Source organism: Erpetoichthys calabaricus, chromosome 9, assembly GCF_900747795.2.
Source record: "Erpetoichthys calabaricus chromosome 9, fErpCal1.3, whole genome shotgun sequence".
Classification (NCBI taxonomy): domain Eukaryota; kingdom Metazoa; phylum Chordata; class Cladistia; order Polypteriformes; family Polypteridae; genus Erpetoichthys; species Erpetoichthys calabaricus.
Genome location: NC_041402.2, coordinates 47,168,086 through 47,192,672, shown reverse-complemented (window position 1 = coordinate 47,192,672; position 24,587 = coordinate 47,168,086). Strand labels below are relative to the sequence as shown.

The 24,587-nt window shown below is 38.1% G+C and overlaps 1 protein-coding gene across 1 annotated transcript in view; it reads right to left on the bottom strand.

Moving 5' to 3' along the window:
• LOC114657729 (hydrocephalus-inducing protein homolog) overlaps window positions 1-24,587 on the bottom strand; it is a 215,476-nt gene that overhangs the window by 140,491 nt on the left and 50,398 nt on the right. Inside the window, exons 5-7 of the mRNA XM_028809609.1 lie at window positions 23,150-23,284; window positions 20,049-20,248; window positions 5,747-5,871 (exon numbers count right to left, since the gene is read on the bottom strand). Coding sequence (XP_028665442.1) covers window positions 5,747-5,871; window positions 20,049-20,248; window positions 23,150-23,284 — 460 coding nt within the window. The remainder of the gene's footprint in view (window positions 1-5,746; window positions 5,872-20,048; window positions 20,249-23,149; window positions 23,285-24,587) is intronic.

The window sequence follows — 24,587 nt, the reverse complement described above, 5'->3', positions numbered from 1 at the left end:
GCATGTATGAACTTGTGTGTAATATCATGGCAGTCACTGTTTCCCTATATAAAGAATTCAGCTGTCAGCTTTTGTGATTTGTGTAACAGACTCTGTTCCAAGTAATGATATTCCTCTACTGCACGGGTTAGCCTTTTGCTTCAGATTGCTTTTGATCATTGCTGTTTAAGCGCTCATTATTTTTGGGTGCTTCATTTCTTTTGATTTTCCTGTAGCATTTGTTCTCCTGGTATTTTGCATGGGTTTATTGTAGATTAATAACAGCAAATTAAGCAGGGTTTTGCCTAGCCACAAAGGACCTGACAGGTGAAGTATGTCTTTGCAGGCTGAACACTTGGCTGCTCTTCCATTCTTTAGAGCCAAGGTGTTCTACAGCTTTGAATTATGCACTATTTTTTGAAATTAGTCCATATTATTCCTTCTGAGAACTCTTTTTTTATAAGCAACATGTCATAATTTGACTTTTGCTTTTTTTTTTTTATACTCGTTCCTTGGCCTCCAAAAACATTTGATGCATTGTTTTGAAGGATTTAGAGGTTAAAGAGGTCAAAGAATTCCCATTACATTTATTTTGTATTTAAATTGTTACAAGTTATTCCAGGCACTGCACAAACATCAGCCTTTTATTTTAAGGCCATACAATTTATTTAATTATTATTAATGCCAATGTTAAGATGTGGATTCTGGCTTTTTACTGTTAATCTTGAGTTAATTTTTTAATTAAAGATATGCTGTTGTCATCGCAGACAAAGACCTGAGTTGTCAGCCCACATCAACTGCTTTTCGGATGAGCTGGAAACTTGAAAGTTACCACAACCTGAATGAAGAGGTTCAGAAGAATCTGATGGCTACCTACTGTATGTCTATAACATTGGAGAATGTAGGAGGCTCTGAGCATGTAAACAAGGAAATATTAAATGTTCCCCTACTCAGCTGGTAGCTCTGAGGTCACTGTTGACTGTTGTACCTTATCGCAGAAGCAACTCATCCAAAGATGGAAAAAATACAAAGCAAGGATAAAAGTAAAGTGGAAAGGACTCAGAACTGGCCTGTCTACATAAATGTAGAATGATCATTCGTCTTTAAGTAAGTTGGATGAACTTTAATCAGACAGAGTGGTAAAAGCAGGAAAGGTTCTGGAGACTTATGAAGGAGATGCAAGCACAGTACAATTAAAGCCAATAAGTGTGATCCGCACTTTGAAAAACTGACAAACTGGGAGCAGTTGCATCATCATTACAATGAGTAATTCTAATGACATGTTCCTTTTTCAGACACAACAAGCTGGACCTGCTTTAGTCAAATGTTAACGACTTCAAAATGAACATCTGTAAAGGTCTGACCATCTTTACCAGGGCCACCATTAGCCCTATTATTAATTGCAGCAGTTCTCCAGTATTCAAGCTGTTCTTATGCATGTTTGGAGGGTTTTTGTTTTTTTTTTATTTATATATTATTTATATATTTCTCTTTCTCTCCCTCGAGCTTCTGTGAAGTTTTAATTTCCCCTTGGGGACTAATAAAGTTTATCTATCTATCTATCTATCTATCTATCTATCTATCTATCTATCTATCTATCTATCTATCTATCTATCTATCTATCTATCTATCTATCTATCTATCTATCTTAAGAAACAAATTACTTTCTCCCATGGTCCTCTTTGTTTTTGTTATGGGTCCTGCCATTTTGTGCTCTTAGTTATTTTTGTTGATAGGCTGTTCCTAGAGAAGGAAGTATGCGTGTGATGCATGATATCACCAGGTCAGAGGTATAAAGGTCGACATCAGATACTTCCTAGTTTGTCCAAGTTTGTGAATACAACCTAAAAAGAGTAGCTTTCTTTTCTTTAATTCTAAGTTTGAATTCTTGTTGGCGGCACGGTGGCGCAGTGGGTAGCGCTGCTGCCTCGCAGTTGGGAGATCTGGGGACCTGGGTTCGCTTCCCGGGTCCTCCCTGCGTGGAGTTTGCATGTTCTCCCCGTGTCTGCGTGGGTTTCCTCCGGGCGCTCCGGTTTCCTCCCACAGTCCAAAGACATGCAGGTTAGGTGGATTGGCGATTCTAAAATTGGCCCTAGTGTGTGCTTGGTGTGTGGGTGTGTTTGTGTGTGTCCTGCGGTGGGTTGGCACCCTGCCCAGGATTGTTTCCTGCCTTGTGCCCTGTGTTGGCTGGGATTGGCTCCAGCAGACCCCCGTGACCCTGTGTTCGGATTCAGCGGGTTGGAAAATGGATGGATGGATGGAATTCTTGTTATGAGATTTTCTGTCCCTTTGATCACAATCTTCAACTAACTTTTTGTCTGAGTTTATATGTAAATTCTTGGTATTTAACTAATTTTTTCTGAGTATTAAGTACAATTTTTGTCGTATGTTCTGGGCTCTTGCTCTTACGATTTTGAACTTAGTTGGTTTATTTAACATTGACCATCTCCTGATTCCATTTCTTTCTCCATACTTCTGCTGCCTGGTGCAGTCAGTATACTACCTTGCATCTAATATTACCAAAAAAAAGCGTCAGCTCCCAGGACTACATGCTAGAATAAGCACTAAAAACTGAATATCTCATAATTAAACTATTTTTTTTATATCTCAAAATACACCATGTTGCCACTGTGATCAAAAAGGTGATTCCAGAGTACTATATGAGCAGAAACCTCTCTAACCTTTAATAACCTTTAATATACAATAATCTATTGTCATGCTAACCTTATTACATTACTAAATATCAAAAAACATAAAAATCCATCTATAACAACTTAGTATGTATCTGCAATATCCTACATATCAGATGCAACATAATTTAAATCTAAAATACCAAGGAGTATTTCAAACAAACAGTAAGCCTTATTAAGTTTACTTTGCTCCTAAATAATTATTTTCAAATGTTTTACAGTAATCAAATGGTTTATTTTTACTTATTAAGGTAAGCATTATTTTATTTTTTGAAATATAATGTTTAATATTCCATGTATTTTAATTCATATGCACAGACTAAAGCATACATGAATAGAGGATTGGATTCACACATAAAGTGCCCACCCACCAAAAGCGGCCCATTTTCTGAGCTGAAGTTTCCCACTACAGGGTCATGATGTAAGGAGTAGGGTGGGGAGGATGACTAGAAACAAGGTCCAAAGCAGCCCATGATGGATACTAGTCTTCTTCACAAAATAAAAAACAATCAAAACTCTGAAATCACCATTTGAGTTCATAACAGCTTTAAATTGTATCTGATTATCGTATTCTTTTAATAGAGAAACAGTATCTTTCATTAAAGGTTCAAGTAGCTTGGAATTGTCAATCAGGAAAAGAGAAAAAACACACACACACACACACACACACACACACACACATATATATATATATATATATATACATACATATGTTTTGGAAAAAAGATAATGACAATTTATTTTAATACAGTAAGTAATGAATATCACCTCCTGCAGAGCCCATTGCTCATCCCAAGACTGATCATTATCGTAAGGATGAGAACAAAGGAACTGCCAAGATACTTGGCATCTTATTCAGAATGTTTATAAAAGTCAGCGATTTAATGAGGACATAGAATTATTCAGTATAATTACATGTCTCTCCCTTACTAACAGTACACTGTTCAAAATGAGGAACAGACAAGTCAACGTTTCTCTTTATTTACTTAAAAGCTTGAAATGACTAATTGTTTGTTATACTACAGCAGGCAAAGTACACTTGAATTAATTTTATTATATTTAAACAGAAGTAAACAGGTAAAACAGTGTTTGCATATAAAATTCAATCTCTGCCCAGAAGACACATTAGCCTTCGTAAACTGGGTGACTTTATTTTACCCATTTAAAAAATGAAAGCTTCTAAACAGATCTTGAACAACAGACATAACACAACATTCTCCAACCAACTTACTCTACTAGGGTCGCGATGGTTCACATCGCCTACTGGGAGCAGTGGGCATAAGGCAGGACTAGGATTAGGGCACCATCCCATCACTAGACCCAATCACACACATCCATGTGGGGCAGGTTTAGAGGTGACAATTAACTCACCTTCATATCTTTGGGGTTACTGAAAGAAAACCGGAATGCCTAGATGAAAATCCATGCAGACATAGGGAGAACATGCAGTCTCCACACAGACAACCTCTGGGTATGGGATTCCAAACCAGGGTCATGGATCAAAACTAGCAGTTTTAATCCTTTGGTGTTCCTATTTTTAAATTACTGTATCAGTCTGCTCAATAATTATATGATTGCTCAATACGGTTGGTTTTGATGGAGCTGCATGGTCCAGATACAGACCATTAAATGTCATTGTCAGGCAGGTGCTCCACTATAAGGGGGAAATCTAAAAGGTACGATTTAATTTATCTTTAAACAGACCTACATCATCACAAACATATTTAGATATTTTTAAGGTTTGCTTGTTCTGGCTTACATATGTTGTATGATTATACAGTATCTGATATTTATATTTTTTGGATTTGATCTTATTGCATATGTATTGCTATTGCTGATTTCCAAAGCTTCTCTGGTAATCTTCTTGTTTCATTTCCCATGTGTCTGCACCAGACAGATTAGCCGCAAAACATTCCATTGTGCAATGACAGTAAACCAAACTGAATTGAATTATAATCATATTTTGTACTTTATAAGAAATAAAGTTTAATCTTTCGTTCTTTACTTTAAATATGTATTCTATTATAAGAATGCATCATCAGAAGTCTCTTTATAATGTTAACAAGATTACAGTTCCATTTTAGACTTGAATAGATTTGAACTGACAAATAGTTGTTGTAAAAGCAAAACACAAATGTAGTATCCAGAGGACCTAGGATAACACACCAAAGTATGAAGAGGGAATAATACAGTGGAGAATGGGAGAGATGGCTATAAACAGAAAGTCACTGGTACTTAGAATAAAGAATAAAATCAATCTCTGCCACCAAATTTCCAATTAAGTCACTGGACCTGCACAGTGTTCTAGTTTCAGAAATACAAAAATTAGTTAAATAACTGCATTCATTTTATTATGAGATAGGACCTAATACAACTTAGTAAAATCAAATAATACTACAGTAAAATGTTTCTTGAATTTTAAACAAGGAAGAACAGTTCTAGAATACATGGGAGAAAAGGCTTCATTCAAATGTTTCACTTGGAGAGGCCTCATGAATAGATCTAGATGGAGAGTTCTAGAAGGGCAGAGAAGTGTTGGCACTGAGCTGATATTCTTCTAAATCAAATCAAAACTATGTAAAACTGTCTCTGAAGTAAGCCACTATCCACAAATATGGAGACTCTACTTAGCTGGTACTAAAGAAATTACTACAGGACACCTAATTTTTCATTTGAAAGAAAGCAATGGAAAGTCATCAGTCAGAATCACTGGCTATTCAGTCAAGAAGTATGAATACCAAAAACAAAATATGGCAATTATTACATTTTACTTGTGAGATGATTTTGAACGGGTTTATTCAAAGCTATAAAAGACAACATGTTACCAATGTCACCAAGTGAGTGACAAGGAAAGACACTAAGGGCAAAAGGCAAGCAAGGCCATTAAACTAGTAGATTAGTTTGGAGAAAAAAAGAAAAACACACATGTCCATTTTCTCATAAACTGTTAGTATACCAGGGTAGCTAATTTTCACACCAAAGTCTTGATTTCTTTTGTCAAGTCATTTTTTAAAATAAAAATGTAAGCCACTATAGACATAAATTAAATACACAGATACTGCCCAACAAGTACCTACCTGTGTCATAGTGCAAAATGAGATCTTCACTGTGATCACCATTCCATTTAGGAAGAAACTCCACTGTCACCTGCATACTGTCCCCAATTCCAAGAGTTGCCATGACAGGGTCCACTGAGAAAGGACTAGGAGAAAGAGGAAACAAATTTACAACTAGCAAAGAAGGACTTTTATACCAGCTACTGTGATGGCAATGTAACATTAAGCTGTCTAAACAGTAAAGCCATTCTTGTTACTATTTACAAAACACATTATAGGCAGATCTGTAAAGCACTTCCATCGAGGCTCCTTGGCCAAAGTAATAAAACAGAGGTTGGATTATTTTCTTTTTTTAGCACCTATGTGAAATATTAACTTGTCTTTTTCCTCCACTTTACGCCATGTGAATGTAAACACAGTTTATATTTATGTAGCCTCAGACACATAAGTATTTTATTATTTATACAATACTAATTTGCTCAGAGACTGATTAATCACAAAATAGAAGCACAGACTTTTTGTCACTTTCAAAAATGTCCTTTGGAATATACTGTACATTGATTTCTGTTTACTTTACAATATACTAAAACAGTATATCAACTGAAGCATTAAATCAAACATCAAGATATTAAGCATTGAAACATTATAGAGAGAACATTTCTAAATAACTGGATACATGCAATCAAAGGGCAAAAGAGTTTACCCTTGTAAGAAATTTAATAAATGTGAATTTCTCCTTGGGATTAATAAAGTATCTATCTATCTATCTATCTATCTATCTATCTATCTATCTATCTATCTATCTATCTATCTATCTATCTATCTATCTATCTATCTATCTATCTATCTATCTATCTATCTATCTATCTATCTATCTATCTATCTAAAGCCTTCAGGAAAAGCACACCTTACATTTGGCACTGTCCTAGCTGAATGTCTGTTGTACTAATAAATACAAACTGAGAGGAGCTACAGCAAAAACAGAAGCTGCTGACGTACAAGAAGTGTGCTAAAGTGGGAAAGAGAGATGCGTTTCTTTGATATTTTTAAATCTTTTAATTCTACATGGTGATTGTCAAATTTATGTAAGACTAAATGGAACAGGCAACTTTACATTTTCTTTCTATCTTTCATCCACCTCTTTCTCTGCTTTCTTATTAGTTGAAAGCAATATAAAGTTATGCTCATGGAAATTATTTATATCTAATATGTCCTATATAGGTTTGTTGCATAATTCCTCTAAAAACTAATCCACTTGTCATCAAACCTTGATGATATTTGAATTACTGATACCCAGATACCCTGAAGTTCAGTATTATCAATATCTTAATATGAATCTCAAAGGGCACAGTCCTCATTAACACAGATACATTTGAAAAATCAGTTTCCATTTAAAATGTTTTCCATCCACTCTGAAATTACAAAAGCATTGCCCTGGAGAGGTAAAAATTACATTTTGGATCTGTTTTGCTGCAAGTTTTGCTTAGGTGAACTATGATGAAGCTGTATTTGAACTATGGGACTCTACCCAATTGTGGCACAGTGGCGCAGTGGTAGCGCTGCTGCCTCGCAGTTAGGAGACCTGGGTTCGTTTCCCGGGTCCTCCCTGCATGGAGTTTGCATGTTCTCCCCATGTCTGCGTGGGTTTCCTCTGGGTGCTCCGGTTTCCTTCCACAGTCCAAAGACATGAAGGTTAGGTGGATTGGCGATCCTAGATTGTCCCTGTGTGCTTGGTGTGTGGGTGTGTGTGTGTGCCCTGCGGTGGGCTGGCGCCCTGCCCGGGGTTTGTTTCCTGCCTTGCGCGCTGTGTTGGCTGGGATTGGCCCCAGCAGACCCCCGTGACTCTTTAGTTCGGATATAACGGGTGGGATAATGGATGGATGGATGGACTCTACCCATAGATGTTTTCATAAAAAGCAGCACAGTGAAAACCTGTGAGTGGCACTATGATAATGTTTTTTGCTCTAGTTGATTATCCTTCTCATTTTGTTTTATTTCAAAATATAACTCACTTTATAATATTAGCTTAGAATTACTGCTTAGTTTATAACTCAAACACACATACTTTTATGACCAAAGATTCTGGAACAAGTTTTCCCGAGTAGTTGTCTAATATGACGTCTGTAACCACAAATGGGCCATTTGGCATAAAGAACAGACCACCCGAGGGTGGGAGGGAGACCCCATTCAATCAGAGGACTCCAATTTATCAGGGAGAGAGAAAGAGACCATCCATCTGGACAGCAAAGACATTTTCTGTTCACCAGCCAGACTTCTGAGTCAAGATAAGCTGCATGAAAGACAAACTTTTTCCATACTTTTTTTCTACTGCTTTCACATCATTTTGGAAAGTATTGTTTAAACTTTTATATTTTGAATCAATAATGTATTTTTGGTAGGTCTTTATATCCAGATATTGCTATTCATTTATATTTTCTGTTTTTTTTTGTTTCATTTATATTTTCTTCTGTCATTATTCTATTTTAATAAATATTGCTTTGCTTTTAATCTCTGTATTTGTCTGCTCATTGCTAGTGATTGAAATAATAAAGTAAATATAGGACATCTCCTAGTGTTGAGAGCTCGACACTTCTTTTGCCAGAGTGTTAGCAGCTGAGAAGGGATGCCTCCAATAATAAGCCATGTGCTAGGAAGATATGTAATGTTTGGGTAAGTGCCAAACCAAGGTGAATCAACCAAAGTGTATCAGCATCCAGTGTCTTTGTAACATTGGGGGATCAAGGTGTATCAGTCGTTAGTGTCTAGGATATATCCAGAGACACCTGTGAGGATCACTCAAGCCAAAGCTAGAGTCCCTAAGTGGAGTACTGAGGAGTGAAAGGCTGTGCCAGCATCAGTAATAACCATGGCTTAAGTGGGCAAACACTTATTATGAATGATGGCTATCCACTTACTATTACACCTGTATAGTGACACCATGATTGTTCATTACAAAGTGAAGCTGAAGATTATGCATTTAGTATCAGGATGGATGCAGTCCCGTGACAGTGTTTTTCTAGATTCAGAGAAGCTGTACCCATGTGTACTCTTTTTATAAAAAACAGAGTCCCGTTGAAAAGAATAACTCTCTAGAGATTTCCCATTAAGTTGGACCTTTAAGAAAAGAGGCATTGATTGAAAGAAACAGAGTTATACATCTTGATCTTAATAGCCTAACCTTTTTAAAACATCAAAATGCCAAAAATGGTTCCTTAGTTATTTTCTTTGTTTAATTTTATATTGAACTCATTGAAGTTTTATAACAGAAATATTCAGATTACATAGTTTTTTGAAATGTGTCCTAAATATATTTCTCATTTTGGCATTTTTGGCAGAGGTTTTTGTTATAAACAAGAAATAAAGAGTAAATTTAATTAGAAAGACTAAATCAAGGATTACAAAAATTATTTAGGATGCAGTATTGATGATTTTCAGTTAAATTGAAAAGCAATTCTACCACTGGAATAGTTCTTCAAAAATATTCATAAATCAAAGGCCATGGAAATTTCATGTTTTGAATGAGGTTATATTTTTCATCAACATATACAGTATCCTGTATCTCTGATTTCTTAAATCACTTCAAAAGTGTTTGCACGAAACTACAAAGAAAATCTGCCAAAGACCAATGTCTCAATTAAAAAAGATTGCAGGCTGCGCACATAAATGTAAATAAATATTGGGGAAGACTAAAGGTGTGGCTCTAAAAGAGAGACTTTCACTTGAATATTACACCCTGGAACTTGTCATCTTTGTGCATTGTCCCTTATGGGCCAGTTACTTAGATTTGACTTTGCCAGCTCATCACCAAATTCATCCCCCCTTCCCCACGCTCCCCAGTATCTCACTAAACCCACTTTAGTGCACATTCTTTATCAGAAAGTTAGAGGCGTTTTATGGAAATACAAACCAGTATTACTGCAAAAGGAAATTAAAGGTACACAATACAGTGACGCATATTACAGCCACATACAAGCCAGTATTACTGTCAGAGGAGATTAAAGGCATATTACCGATACGCATGCCTGTATTACCACCAGAGAAAATTAAAGGTATATTACGGACGTACAAGCCAGCGGACGTACAAGCCAGCGGACATACAAGACGGTATCCTTCAATAAGGGCGCGCACAGGCATCCTTCAATAAGGGCGTGCACAAAAAGGCGAGCCTCAAAAGGGCGACCTCAATTGGGCGCAGCGAATAAAGGCGCGCGTAAATAAAGATCTGCACCTTTGTTGCTCTTCACATATTCCAGAGCCATTTGAACTAAATTATCTACGAACGCCTTTATTCGCCACGCTCAATTGAGGTCGCCCTTTTTGAATAGAGCCGTACAAGACAGTATTACTGTCACAGAAAATTAAAGACACACAATACACAGCGGCAGCCCACGAAGAACGGTCAGCTCAGCAAGTAAACATCAACAAAAGAAAGGCTGAAAGAAAGAAAAATACGACCAACAAAAAGAATGAGGTCAAAGTCCCTTGCCATTTAATATAGACTGTTCCTACTAATGTTTATGCACTACTGTTCTAGCGCCCGTTATTGTAACGGGCTAAATGACTAGTATTACAATAAATATAATGTCTTATTTCAATTTCAGTTACAATGGAAATCAAAGGCAAAGAGTACTGTAATGCCATCTATCATGTTGTTGCTACAGAGGCATACACATAAATATCATCAAGGTTTGAACTCATTAATACTGAATCAGTATCCTCGGGCAGAAAACACCACATTATGGCAGGACTGCAGAGGACCACGTGGGAGATGGTTATGATTTTAACTGTGCATTTTATATCACAAGAATCTGCATCTCTTCAACCTTTTACAGGTTGTTTAAAGGGAATAGGTTAATTATGTTGAATGATGGAGGTCTGGATACACACATGGAGTATAAAATGATTATTTATTACAGGAATGGAAACTAACAAAAACTCTTGGGCTATATTAGTTTATTTATACTGCAATACCTAGATAGATAGATAGATAGATAGATAGATAGATAGATAGATAGATAGATAGATAGATAGATAGATAGATAGATAGATAGATAGATAGATAGATAGATAGATAGATAGATAGATAGATAGATAGATAGATAGATAGATAGATAGATAGATAGATAGATAGATAGATCTACAGTTGTCTGTGTGGAGTCTGCATGTTCTTCTTATGTTTGTATGGTTTTCCTCCTGCTTACTAAATAAGGCCATGAAGGCTGGGATAACTGAGACTTACAATTGACCTCATGTGTGTTAGTGGGTTTAGTGATATACAGGTGCTATCTTTGGTGGTTCCTTCTATGTACCTAATAATGCTGGGAATACTCTTCAGTGACCCACTACCCTTAGCTGGTCAGAGAATCTGTTAAGTACTATGTAAAAGATGTTCCCGACAACATTGACTAACAGTCTTACATTATCATGAGTATCAATGTCACAAATTAGTGTATGAGAGTAAAACATAACAAGTCTTAAGATTACTAACAGTTTGTTGCTTTGAAAAACTGTCTTCCATTAATTTTATGTATTCCTATGTGGTTCTAGCCTGAATAAAAAGAAAGCTGATGTGTTTGCTCTACCTTAATGTTGAATGCTGCATTGCTCTACTTTACTGATATGGTCTCAACTCCCAGTCACACCCTGCTCCTAGAATGAAGAAATCAGTCTAATTACTACAGTCTGAACAAAGCAACGCAAGACTATAGCCTGTGTCACATACATACACGTGGGAGGCAGTCTAAGGGCTTATGGGGTTGATGAAGCATGCTAATGTCTTTTCTCACTCCTCTGCAGAACCCCAGATGAAAAAACCAGTTGAAGCCTAACCAACTTCCACTTTCCTCTCCAAACCATGCCCTTCTGCTGACCTCACTTCTGCTGGTGCCATGTTGGACCCTCCTCTTCCTTCCCACCACCCATAAAGCCAGTCACTTGCCTTCCCCTGTCAGTTCCATTCTGGACTCAGTCTTTTGTGATTACTCTATGGAGCTATCACTTAACACTAATGATAATATATGGGGTGAAACCCAAAACTTTTTTCTTGTTTCTATGTTCTCTTTACACCTGATGTATTGTTCACCTACTGTACAATATGACTAGCAATATGACCTACTCCCTGCTACTAGCTATAAAGTTGAGGTTTACAGTAATCCCTCCTCCATCGCGGGGGTTGCGTTCCAGAGCCACCCGCGAAATAAGAAAATCCGCGAAGTAGAAACCATATGTTTATATGGTTATTTTTATATTGTCATGCTTGGGTCACAGATTTGCGCAGAAACACAGGAGGTTGTAGAGAGACAGGAACGTTATTCAAACACTGCAAACAAACATTTGTCTCTTTTTCAAAGTTTAAACTGTGCTCCATGACAAGACAGAGATCACAGTTCCCGTCTCACAATTAAAAGAATGCAAACATATCTTCCTCTTCAAAGGAGTGTGTCAGGAGCAGATCATGTCACAGAGATAGAGAAAAGCAAACAAAATGTTTGGCTTTTAAGTATGTGAAGCACCGCGGCACAAAGCTGTTGAAGGCGGCAGCTCACACCCCCTCCGTCAGGAGCAGACAAAGAGAGAAAGAGAGATAGAGAGACAGAGTTTGTTTTTCAAGCAAAAATCAATACGTGCCCTTCAAGCTTTTAAGTATGCGAAGCACCGACATGCTGCACAAAAGATAGCAACGTGAAGATAATCTTTCAGCATTTTTAGACGAGCGTCTGTATCGTCTAGGTGTGCAAACAGCCCCCCTGCTCAATCCCCCTACGTCAGGATCACAGAAAGTCAGCGCAAGAGAGAGAGAAAAGTAAGCAATCTAGCTTCTCAGCCATCTGCCAATAGCGTCCCTTGTATGAAATCAACTGGGCAAACCAACTGAGGAAGCATGTACCAGAAATTAAAAGACCCATTGTCCGCAGAAACCCGCGAAGCAGCGAAAAATCCGCGATATATATTTAAATATGCTTACATATAAAATCCGCGGTGGAGTGAAGCCGCGAAAGGCGAAGCGCGATATAGCGAGGGATTACTGTACCTACAAATATCCACTATATTTGAAGTGTAAACGAACAAGCAATTAATTTCATTAGGAAAAAATAACAGGACATTGATTTAATGTTATCATGTCTGCTGTTTAAATACATATATTCTTCTGTCAACCCCTGACAGGGTACAACACTAATTAATGTTATATAAAATTGCACTTTACTATCCAGGGGCATAGAGGTTTCATTTAAATGCAACATGAAAATCAAGGAGCAGATTTCAAACATAAGCATTTTACATGGCTGGAAATGATTACCAACTCCTCACATTGCAGTAAATTAAGAACAGAAAGATGTGTCACCATAACCAACACTATTATTTTCACTCCTTTACATAAAAGTACACAACAGCTAGGCAGCCTTTATTCCCTGAAATGTGTTTAACACTACACAATTTTCTGTTATTTAAATGTTATCCTGGCTTGCACTCAGTGCTCCTGGTATAGGCTCCAGCCCCCATGACCCTGACCTGGCCTTAAGAATGCTCATGTTAAATTATATTATCAAAGCATTTCTTAGGATGCCACTGCATCTTACAAACAACTGACACATACTGTAAGTAGTTAACATTTCTACAGTTGATAGTTCACTATAAAGGAAGTTCATGTAATGTGAATACATGTATTAGGCTGTAGTGCATTACGCAGAACCACCACAAGATACCTGCAGACAACATGGGGTAGTGGCTAAGAGACTGGACTTCAAACCATAAGCTTTTGATTCAACTTCTGTGGCTGACCTGCAGTTAATTTGTCTCTGTGTATCTGTCTTGAGATGGTGTTTGCCATAAAATTGTGGTATATAAAATAATGATTGTTTGTAAAATTATATTAAATTCATTGAATATGTATCTATTTTATAAAGCTGATGTGTCCAAAATATCTGTCTCTTAATCCTTTTATCCCTCCACTCTTTTGTAAATTGGAAATGAGCTTGGTTCACATGGAAATTTGATAGAAACAGGTTAGCAATCTGCTAAAACTCAGTATGTGCGTCTCGGGAACTGCAGGTCTGACATTGTGGTCAGCAACACAGGAGCGCCGCAGGGGACTGTGCTTTCTCTGGTCCTGTTCAGCCTATATACATCGGACTTCCAATACAACTCGGAGTCCTGCCACGTGCAAAAGTTCGCTGACGACACTGCTATCGTGGGCTGCATCAGGAGTGGGCAGGAGGAGGAGTATAGGAACCTAACCAAGGACTTTGTTAAATGGTGCGACTCAATCCACCTACAACTGAACACCAGCAAAACCAAGGAGCTGGTGGTGGATTTTAGGAGGCCCAGGCCCCTCACGGACCCCATGATCATCAGAGGTGACTGTGTGCAGAGGGTGCAGACCTATAAATACCTGGGAGTGCAGCTGGATGATAAACTGGACTGGACTGCCAATACTGATGCTCTGTGCAAGAGAGGACAGAGCCGGCTATATTTCCTTAGAAGGCTGGCATCCTTCAACATCTGCAATAAGATGCTGCAGATGTTCTATCAGACGGTTGTGGCGAGTGCCCTCTTCTACGCGGTGGTGTGCTGGGGAGGCAGCATAAAGAAGAGGGACGCCTCACGCCTGGACAAACTGGTGAGGAAGGCAGGCTCTATTGTAGGCATGGAGCTGGACAGTTTGACATCTGTGGCAGAGCGACGGGTGCTGAGCAGGCTCCTGTCAATCATGGAGAATCCACTGCATCCACTAAACAGTATCATCTCCAGACAGAGGAGCAGCTTCAGCGACAGACTGCTGTCACTGTCCTGCTCCACTGACAGATTGAGGAGATCGTTCCTCCTCCACACTGTGTGACTCTTCAATTCCACCCGGGGGTGGGGGTGGGGGGGGTAAATGTTAACACTACACAAGATTATTGACTGTTATACCTGCCTCACACTCTACACCTTGCATTTTTTAACTTGCACTGCATTTTTATCACTCTTTAATTAATATTGTTTTTATCAGTATGCTGAGTATGTGAATTTCCCTTTGGGGATTAATAAAGTATCTATCTATCTATCTATCTATCTATCTATCTATCTATCTATCTATCTATCTATCTATCTATCTATCTATCTATCTATCTATCTAAAAGAATAATGTGACACAGTCACTATGACTTAAATCTGTTATGACCAGAGCCCTTTTAAATTTTTTTTCTGATATTTCCTGCACTGTTTCTTTCAGGTTTTAGATTCATTTTACAGCTCTTTAGGTGGAAATTCTATTACTTCATTTATTTCCACTTTTTTCCTGTTGTTGAAATTATTTAATGTAATTATTATCTTATATTGGGTACCACCATTTTCTGGTATTTTTGTGTATGGTTGCTATATAATTTCTATTGAGAGATAGCTGGGAGCATTTAAAGTCATACTAGTATTGGTTTAAATGTCAGTATCATGCACCTTTTTGTAATCTCAGACTGGATAAACAATTGTTACTCTCATCTTCTGGTTTCACTCAATATAAACTGCCTTTTGCCAGGCTTGGCAAAATATAATCAGCAGTGCAGTCTTGGTTATTACAGCTAACTCGCCTTTCAGAGTGAAGTAGCTAGATGGCCAAACAAATCTATCGTTCTATCCATTTTCTGTCTTCCATATCCAGTTCAGGGTTGTGGAGAACCTGTGTCTATTAAAAGCAGTACTATGGGATGTTTGTATTGATAAATTATTGCTTCTTTATTGGGATGGATTTCAGCAAATAGAAATTCTTCTGTAAGGTTTTAGGTCAAGTAATCTTTGTCTTATCAGATTTTAGCTATATTACCTAGTTTACATTTTGTAATTTTATTTTGAACTGCTTTCAACACCATTTTGTTTATCATGGGCATCGCCAATTTTTTCTTCCTATCGTGAGGGACGCCATTGCTGTTAGGGCTACAGAGGTCACAACCACAAAACTAATTCATGCCTGGTTATAAGGTTGCCTGATGCGGCAGTTTGCTATCCAAGTTTGAGGATAAGCCTTACATGCCTTTGTGCTAAAAATCCGAATAGTTTTTGTGTGCTTCTTGTTATGATTTTGATCACTGAATATGTGACTTTCATTTTTGCTTAATATTTTGGCTTTGTCACCTGTGTGAATGATCTCCCAGTTTTTTATTTTTTTTTGCTACATCCTAACCTTGTCTTTTCTCATTAACCTCATTAAACATCATCTGCTTCCAAAAAGGCAGAGTAGGAAGCATTTGAACACAAGGCAGGAACCAAACCTGGAGGAGGCACCACTAATGCATTCACACACACACATACATACACTACACACTCACTTATTCTCTACACAGACAGGAATTCAAGCACAAAACTTTGGATCGGTTAAAAAGTAGCATTAACCTGCTATTAATGAGCTGTATACATTTGGGCAATAAACATGAAAAACTTGACTTCAAGTCAGGAAGTTTAGGAAGAAATAGCATCATCACAGTAATGGCACATGTGGACCAGAATTCTGTTTTCACATCATATTGCTTTGCTTTGGTTTAGAATACTTACTTAAAGGCACTCCACTTCAGATTTATAATGACAAGGTACATTTGTTCATTTATCTTACAAAACTGGACCTTCATTAGGAAGGATATCACCAAATAAATATCACAATTACTAAAGTGGTATTGATCTACATAAAGTAATGCAAATGTCAGATTAAATAAGTATATATATATATATATATATATATATATATATATATATATATATATATATATATATATATATTGTTACAGGAGGCTTGGGGACAGACACAGCCGGGACACCTGGAAGGACTGGGAGGTGGCTTATACGTCCCCTGGGCCATGAGGGGGCAACCGCCCTGGATGTTGAGGAGACCACGGGAAAGAAGCAAGGAGGCTCAAGCCCATTGGGGCTCGTGGCCACTGCCAGGGGGTGCCCCGAGCCTCATGGAGCCCGGGAAACAGGCACTTCCACCACACCTGGGAAGATGGAGGAAGATCCTTCCAGGGACGCCCGGAGTGATTCCGGGTGCAAGGGCAGCACTTCCGCCACACCAGGAAGTGCTGCCGGAAGACTGTCATCAGGCACCTGGAGCACATCCGGGTGAGAATAAAAGGGGCTGCCTCCCTACAATCAGGGAGCTAGAGTCGGGAGCAGGACGAAGCTCCCGTGAAGAGAGAAAAGGCGAACCACGTACTGAGAGAGAAAGGCCCATATTAGGGGTGTTTAGTGCTGGGAAGCACTGTGTGCTGTGTAGGACTGTGTTTAGAGAAATAAACCTGTGCTTTTTTATAAAGAAGTGGTGTTTGTCTGGTGGTGTTCGGACCCAGGGCTCACAATGGCATCCCAGATGGGACTCTCCGCCTGGTTCAATTCGGGAACCCACCTACAAAATAATTTTGTGAGCGGTCTGGCACCTCAGACCACACACACCGTGGACAGTCCGTGACACACCCAGGAGGAGTGCTGCTGCTTCAGACACACCGTGTTCGCATACAGGAACATCGCAACGCCATTAGAAGGAAGGACCCACGATCACAGATCTATACACATACAAAATCAACAGGACATACATTTAACTGGGACAATGTACAAGTAAGATTTAAGGCCAGTACTAAAAGTGCCAGAGAACTGGCTGAATCTTGGCTATCAGACAAAAACGCCATTAACAGACATTTGGACATAAACCCAGCATACGCAAACTTAATTAGAACATGTTCATAATAAATAAAATGTTACGACTTGTACCCCCCTGTGATATCCTGTGTAGTGGGAAGTGGCCCCAGCCTACACTCTGGACATCTGATAGTTCATGAACCGAACAGGATCAGTGGAGAGATGAGACACAGACAAAAATTGAAGGGTGAATGGTGCAAGTTTATTTACAAGAGTGCTGTACAAACAAAATGCAGTAATGTCAGGTGGGCTTTAAGACACAGTCCTTCAACACTGGCACTTCTTCAAAAATAAATAAAAACAAACAAAAAGGAAAAATATGGTGTATTTATAAAAACAGTGCACTCCTACAAAACTAGGCACACACTCCAATAATGAAGGTTGTCGTCTTTTATCCCTGGCTCAAGACGTTCTTCCAGCAGGAAAGAAAAATGCACAAAAACAAGTGTGTGTATATACAAAAAAAAACAATTGCACCAAACCCAAAACCAAAAACTATCCCAGCACCAAATAAGTATATATACCTCCACCAAAAATAATACACTAGGAGATATATAACTCTATATACAAAAATAATATCTATATACAAAAGCCGCCAAAATTACAACTGCTCCTCCAAATAGCTCAGCAGTGCTTACTCCTACCTCGCTCTTAGGTCCACTGACAACCCCTGTTGGCCGGTAACTCTTTAAATATAACCGGCAAGATTGTCCAGCCAATCTGCCAACACGTCTACCTCATGCACCTATCCCGGTAGACGGTAGCGCGTTCATGCTACGCTCCGCAACACGCCCCGGGCAACTATTGTGGAATATGGCCAGCTGTTCATCCTGGCCAATACCACCAAGCCGCCAGGTAGAGCCCTGCCTGCAACATAACGGTGCCCCGAGTTCCAGCAGGGCATCATGGACAATGGAGTTTTTCATCACAGCCCTGCTGGATACCATGGGAACCTCCAGGGGACGCTGCAGGAAGGCCCAGAGACTTTTGTTTCACCTATAACCCGGAAGTGCGTAATAGTCACGGCGACAGAGCGAATGACTCACTTCTGGGTTGAAGAAAAGGAGTTTTTATCTGACCCGGAAGTGTTAACAATCACATGGACAGAGAGAAACACTTCCGGGTCAAGGACTATAAAAGGACTATGGGAAATCCCAGACGTCGAGCTGAGCTGGGTGGAAGGGTGGCAACGCGTCTGGGAGTGGAGGATTGATTAGTGATTGATTATTGTTTATGTATATGAGTATTGTGGAGTGTAGGGTGCTTTGTGCACTGTTTATTGATAAAATAAAGTCATATTGGACTTTTATGTGGTGTCTGGCGTCTCGAACAAGGGTTCAAGGGAACGATAGCGCCCTAAATGTGTTACACTATGTATTTAAAACCGAACCCCTGTGGGTTGCGCACGCGTATAAACCCTCCAGAACAGCCAACGGCTATGCTGAGCTCAAGCACGCCCGTTGCTGACCCACCAGTAAGTAAAATCATTTGTTTAACCTTATGGGATCCCCATCTCTGACTCAATTAAATGCCGGCTCTCTCTTTGAGGCACGCACTTTAAACCGCCTGCACTGGGCAGGCTACGAGGACATCGGTGTGTAAAAATGAACACATGCGGTGGAGCCCGTACTGGCCATTATACCGGCTCCACGTGTGTCCAGACACACCGCGCCTCACAGCGCTCACCCGCTAGACAGTCCCGCGTTCCTGCGACAGCACCCTCAACACACTAACGGTAAGCGCACTTCCTTATAATCATAAATATGCTGCTGCTTCACTTTCAAGGCTTCTTCAATTTAAATTTGGTAATGCGAGGGCCGCGCATTACCACACCACCCCCATCGCCACTGACCCCCCCCCCCCCCCCCAATGAATTGTGCTATATATTGCTTTTGATTCTTGTAAGTTTAAGCATTATCCTCTGATGAAGGCTCCTGGTAGGGGCTGAAAGCTCAGGAAAAAAAACTACTTTATGATACGTGATTCATTTTTTCTCCCTATTTTATATGTGTTTTCTCTATTTTATATGTGGAAATATATATATATTCCCTACCTGTGTACAAAATTAAATATTAAACTATTGTAAACCTGCGGTGGGTTGGCGCCCTGCCCGGGATTGGTTCCTGCCTTGTGCTGGCTGGGATTGGCTCCAGCAGACCCCCGTGACCCTGTGTTCGGATATAGCGGGTTGGAAAATGGATGGATGGACTATTATAAACACTTATGTCTCAAATTGTTGTGATTCCACTTGTTTGAAAGTATTGAAATTTTGCAGGCTAGTTGGTTCCTTTTGTACTTCCCAGAGTAGACCAAAAGAAGGCAGAACCCAATTTTGAGTGTGTGCCATTCAGTAGGTTAATGATGAGAACAGTTATGCTGACAAATAGAAAGCCGCTACAGTGACAGAGGTTTTGTGTTATTTAAAATAATTTAACTCCTTAGCAACAAAAATACCAAGCTTTAGATGCTACTTGAACTTTACACACTTCATTCCATACATTATATCTTTTCCTTTAGTATTAATGCTGCATTTTCAATAATTACAACTTCAATGTCGATTAAAATATATAGAATTTTATCTAAGAAAGTATAAGAGCACCCCTCTACATGATAAAAAGAGTAATAAATAAAAAATGTATTAGTCACTATAACATAAGAGTGTCTTTACCTTTGTGTGCTTAAGGTGAACCTGGCCTCACGGTTTCCAATGTTGCGCACAAGAAGTGTTTTCTGACAAGAGCACTTCACAGGACAGTTAGAAAAGTTAAGCTGATCGGGAAAGTCCAAGATGGCACGGGCTCCTATGGCCTTTACTGGTATCACAAATTTTTCTCGTTCAGTGATGCATAATAGCTGTTGGGTATAATCCTAAAAATAAAATTCATTCAGCTTATTACATTATGGTTTAAGTACCCAGGGTTGAAACATTTACACAAAAACATAAATATAATTTAGAGATAGCACAAAAATCTTGATATGAGTAGAACATAGCAGTGTGTATTTCATCTTCTAAATGAGTATCTCTTCATGTACCTAGGGGGAGCTGTTCATTCATAAAATGACCTCTGCTCCAAGCAATGGAAGTGATACAACAAGAATATAAAGCAACGCAGTTTTCAAATTAATATATTGCAGTAAAGAAAGAAAGAAAGAAAGAAAGAAAGAAAGAAAGAAAGAAAGAAAGAAAGAAAGAAAGAAAGAAAATGTGTTTATTTAACATTAAATTTGAATAATACGATATTCTTAATCCTGTTTTATCCAATTCAGGCTCACAGTGAGGCTTTAGCCAATTCTGGCAGAACTAGGCACAAAGCCCTAGAGCAGACGGTAGCTGAAAGAACAGTTCGTTCACACACACACACAACACACACACACACACACTTACACAGGGCAAATTTGGAATCACCAATGAACAACACCTGTATTTTTGGGGGGATATGGGAGAAAATCAGAATACACAGAGGGAAACTCAAACTATGAAGAGAAGAACATGCATAATCCACAAAGGCAATAGCAAGCACAGCATGCAAAAGCAGGCAACAGAGGTAACCACTTTGCCACCATGCTACTTCTCATCTACAAAAATAAAATTATCATTCCCTCTGTCTGTCTTTGTTTCAGCTTTCAGTAGTGGTATTAGTAGTTTTTATTATATTATTATTATTAGAAGTAGCAGCAGCAGTAATTATTATTATTATTATTAGTAGTAGTAGTAGCAGTTGCAGTATTTATTATTATATTTAATAATAGTATTTATTAGTAGTAGTAGTAGTATTGTTAAAATTGTTTTTGTTTTTGCATTACATGTAACAAGTGATACTGTTGGCTATATTAAGTAGCAAAGAGTAACAGCACATCTGATCATCATCATCATTATTATTATTATTATTATTACTATTCATTGGGACTTTGTTTATATAGAAAACAAATCATAAACTTATAGTTAAGTTTGTGATGTGTGCTTTTCTTTGCTTATTTATTATTTATATATTTATTGCATTTATTTATTGATTACATCTTGCCTAAAGAAGGGGCCTGAGTTGCCTCGAAAGCTTGCATATTGTAATCTTTTTAGTTAGCCAATAAAAGGTGTCACTTTGCTTGGCTTTTCTCTATATTTATTGCTAAATTAAAGCTGTTGTAAGAAATACTAATGTAGTGGATTTATGGAGGGGCAGCTGAGGGTGTTGAGGGCCCAAGAAGAAGGTTCCACTTAGGGCCCCAATTTAGCTAGCGGCTCACCTGAGTACACCTAAGCAAGCTGAGATTTTCACTAGTTTTAAATGAGCTTATTAAACTCTGTACCTTCTTATGAATTATATTGCTCAATGGACTTGGCTTTGAAGTAGTCTAAATAAAGAGCACTGAGGAAAAAACTAAACAACCACACTGAAAACTGTGTATTATTTTTGCTCACATACTTGTTAAGGTAACAAAATTACATAAATATTCAATTCTAAACACAACTTTAGGCTAGATAATAAAAAACATGGTAACAAGTTTTGTATACATAATAGAACATTTTGCAGTTTTTTCTGCTACCCCATTCATTGTAAAAGAGGTGATTATAGCAAACTCTGACATCCACAAGGAATCAAATGAGTTTGGTGCCCAGACTCAAGCTGACCCATTTACCCATGAAGCATGATTTTACCAAGTGTTTCTGTCAGCGCTATCACCAGGGAAAACACAAGCTGGCACATGGTGTTTCCTTGGAATTGCAACAAAGATATATTTAAAATGAAAAGAAAAGAAAATAATACTGACAGCTATCAATTGTGCATATGCTTAGCAAGATGAAAATATTATATATTACTTTCCTATTGTTAATGTGCAAATAGGAAAGGTATATGAGCAAGTGCTTTAGTAGAAACAAATTGTAATTTAGATGATCATGACCAACATTTTGGTATTGTGTGGGTGTAAGAAATGCAATTTCAACCTCCTTGGTTATTAAGATATGTCATAATCGAGAGGTGCTTATGCTTATGGGAGCATAAACAGTCATGAGAGCTGATTTCCCCATTATTGCAATGCTACTTTCATTTTGAGGAATGATGTCTGGCTCTCTGTAAAATGGTAAAAGACTTGAACTAATATTCCTCCCCAGTACGCTCTAGACGACACTGGCACCTTTCCTGAAGCCTGAGACCCTGAGGAAAAAGAAAGGAAATGAAAAGCACTAAACCTTACTACTGTATAATGTAATAAAAGAAAGCAAAAAGTATGTATAATAAAAATTTCAAATTACAATCTCTAAAGAGTCTGGATGTCTTTTCTTCATGCATAAATAAACCTCAATAGTTTTAAAACAGAGAAGATTGCTTTCAAGTTTAAGCCCAGATTTGCATTAACAATTAAAAACTTTATGAATTCTTACTGTCAGCTCATATTACCTAAGGTCAACATTATTACCTGATTATTTTCCTACCGTGCATGGTTCTGAACATTGTCCAAAAGTTGCATGTTGAACCTGATAAATCTTAGCTGTTTATACTACCAAGGGGGGAACAAAATGAACAAGTTATATACTAAGATAAGCTGACTACTTCAAAAACTGACAACCGTGGAAAATCAGGCACTAAGAGACATAAGCGAATGGTTGCTTTACTAGCTGAACATTTTTTCAGAGAATGTACCTTATATTAAACTCTAATGAGTGCTCAGAGTGGCAAATATACTGAATCACAAAGAAATATGTGCTTTTCAAGGGGCCCCTACAGTTTACTAGAGAGAACATCTCCTAAAAATGCATTTTATGTAAGACACCTTGTTCTCTTCTGGAGTAAATAAAATGTGGAAAATCGATGCCATTCCTGGAGCCACTTTGTTACACACATCCAGTGGGCTGACAACTTTGAAGTAGGGAGAATCCTCCTGGATGACTTTAACAAGCCGTGGAATCTGTAAAAACAGACAAAATAAATGCATCATATATATAATAGAGGTTTTAATGAACAAGACGGCAGGTGTTAAATATACACAGGTAAAAAGCATTAGTTAAGCTAAGTAACCTACAAAATACAAAATACCCAAAAAAACTATTTTTTCTTCTGTCACATGTTCAAATGTAGACATTGAAATCACTAGAAAAACTATTTAATTTAAAAGCTAATGAAAGTAGATAACAATTTAAGATGATAAACAGCTCTATAGCCAAGGAAACAATTCTCTTCCATAAGATATCGCACCTAAAATAGACAATGTATGTTATATCTGGAAAAGAAAACTGCAACACAATTTCAGAAATTCATAAGGCATTTTTTTTCTTTAACATTTGAACACATTAATGCCAGAGTCACATTTTAAATGCATCAGTAGTTGCAGTCCCTACGGAGGTTCAACAGCAATAGCAAGATATTTATTTCCTATAGATGGAACAGGCTAAGCTCAAAGCAAAAATTAGCAATCCAAATGGAAGTGGGCGTGCTAATAAGGGAACACAGAATCCGACAACATTATTAAAGGGCTAGATTGAGGGATGAAAAAGAGGAAATACGCAGGAGGCCAAAACAGTGCTGGGGTTGAAATGTCGTGCAAGAAGAATAGGACCCTTTATGGTTCACAAATGATACAATCTAAATAGTATGTCATCTGCTTTCCCTAATATAAGCACAGTGTCTTCATACATTAAGATTATCCAGGTCCCAGGACATTATTACTACACTAATAACTGTGAAGATTATCATGCAGCCCCAATGGTAAACTGGCAGATGTGGGAATTGTGCAATTCCAAATAACATGTTTTAATAGATTCATCTATCCATTTTCTGCTTTATTCAGATGATGGATAGATGCCAATATGCTAATTGAAGTTAATTTGTTTCAATGTCCCCCTGGTTAAGTCAACAGCATTCTAGGATCAGGATGCTTCATTCATTAGAATACTAGTACAGAGTGAATCATTAATAAATATTAATCAGGATGATTTCTATTATCTTTCTAGGTAGTAACTTGGACACACTCAGTCAGTATTTCAATATTTCCTTCTTGAGTCTCCAAGATAGCTCTCCAGCTACCTCCATTTATGAGGAGGATTTGCAACATTGCCCAACAGAAATATTTCCGGAATCATTTTCTTTTTGATCACAGTCACTTTGCTGGTAAAGGTTCAGAATACCCTGGCAAATGCAGGGTTCCCTACCCTCTAGTACCACAACAGGAAAGTCACATCCTTCCTTTCATAGCCACTGCATATTCTTGTGCC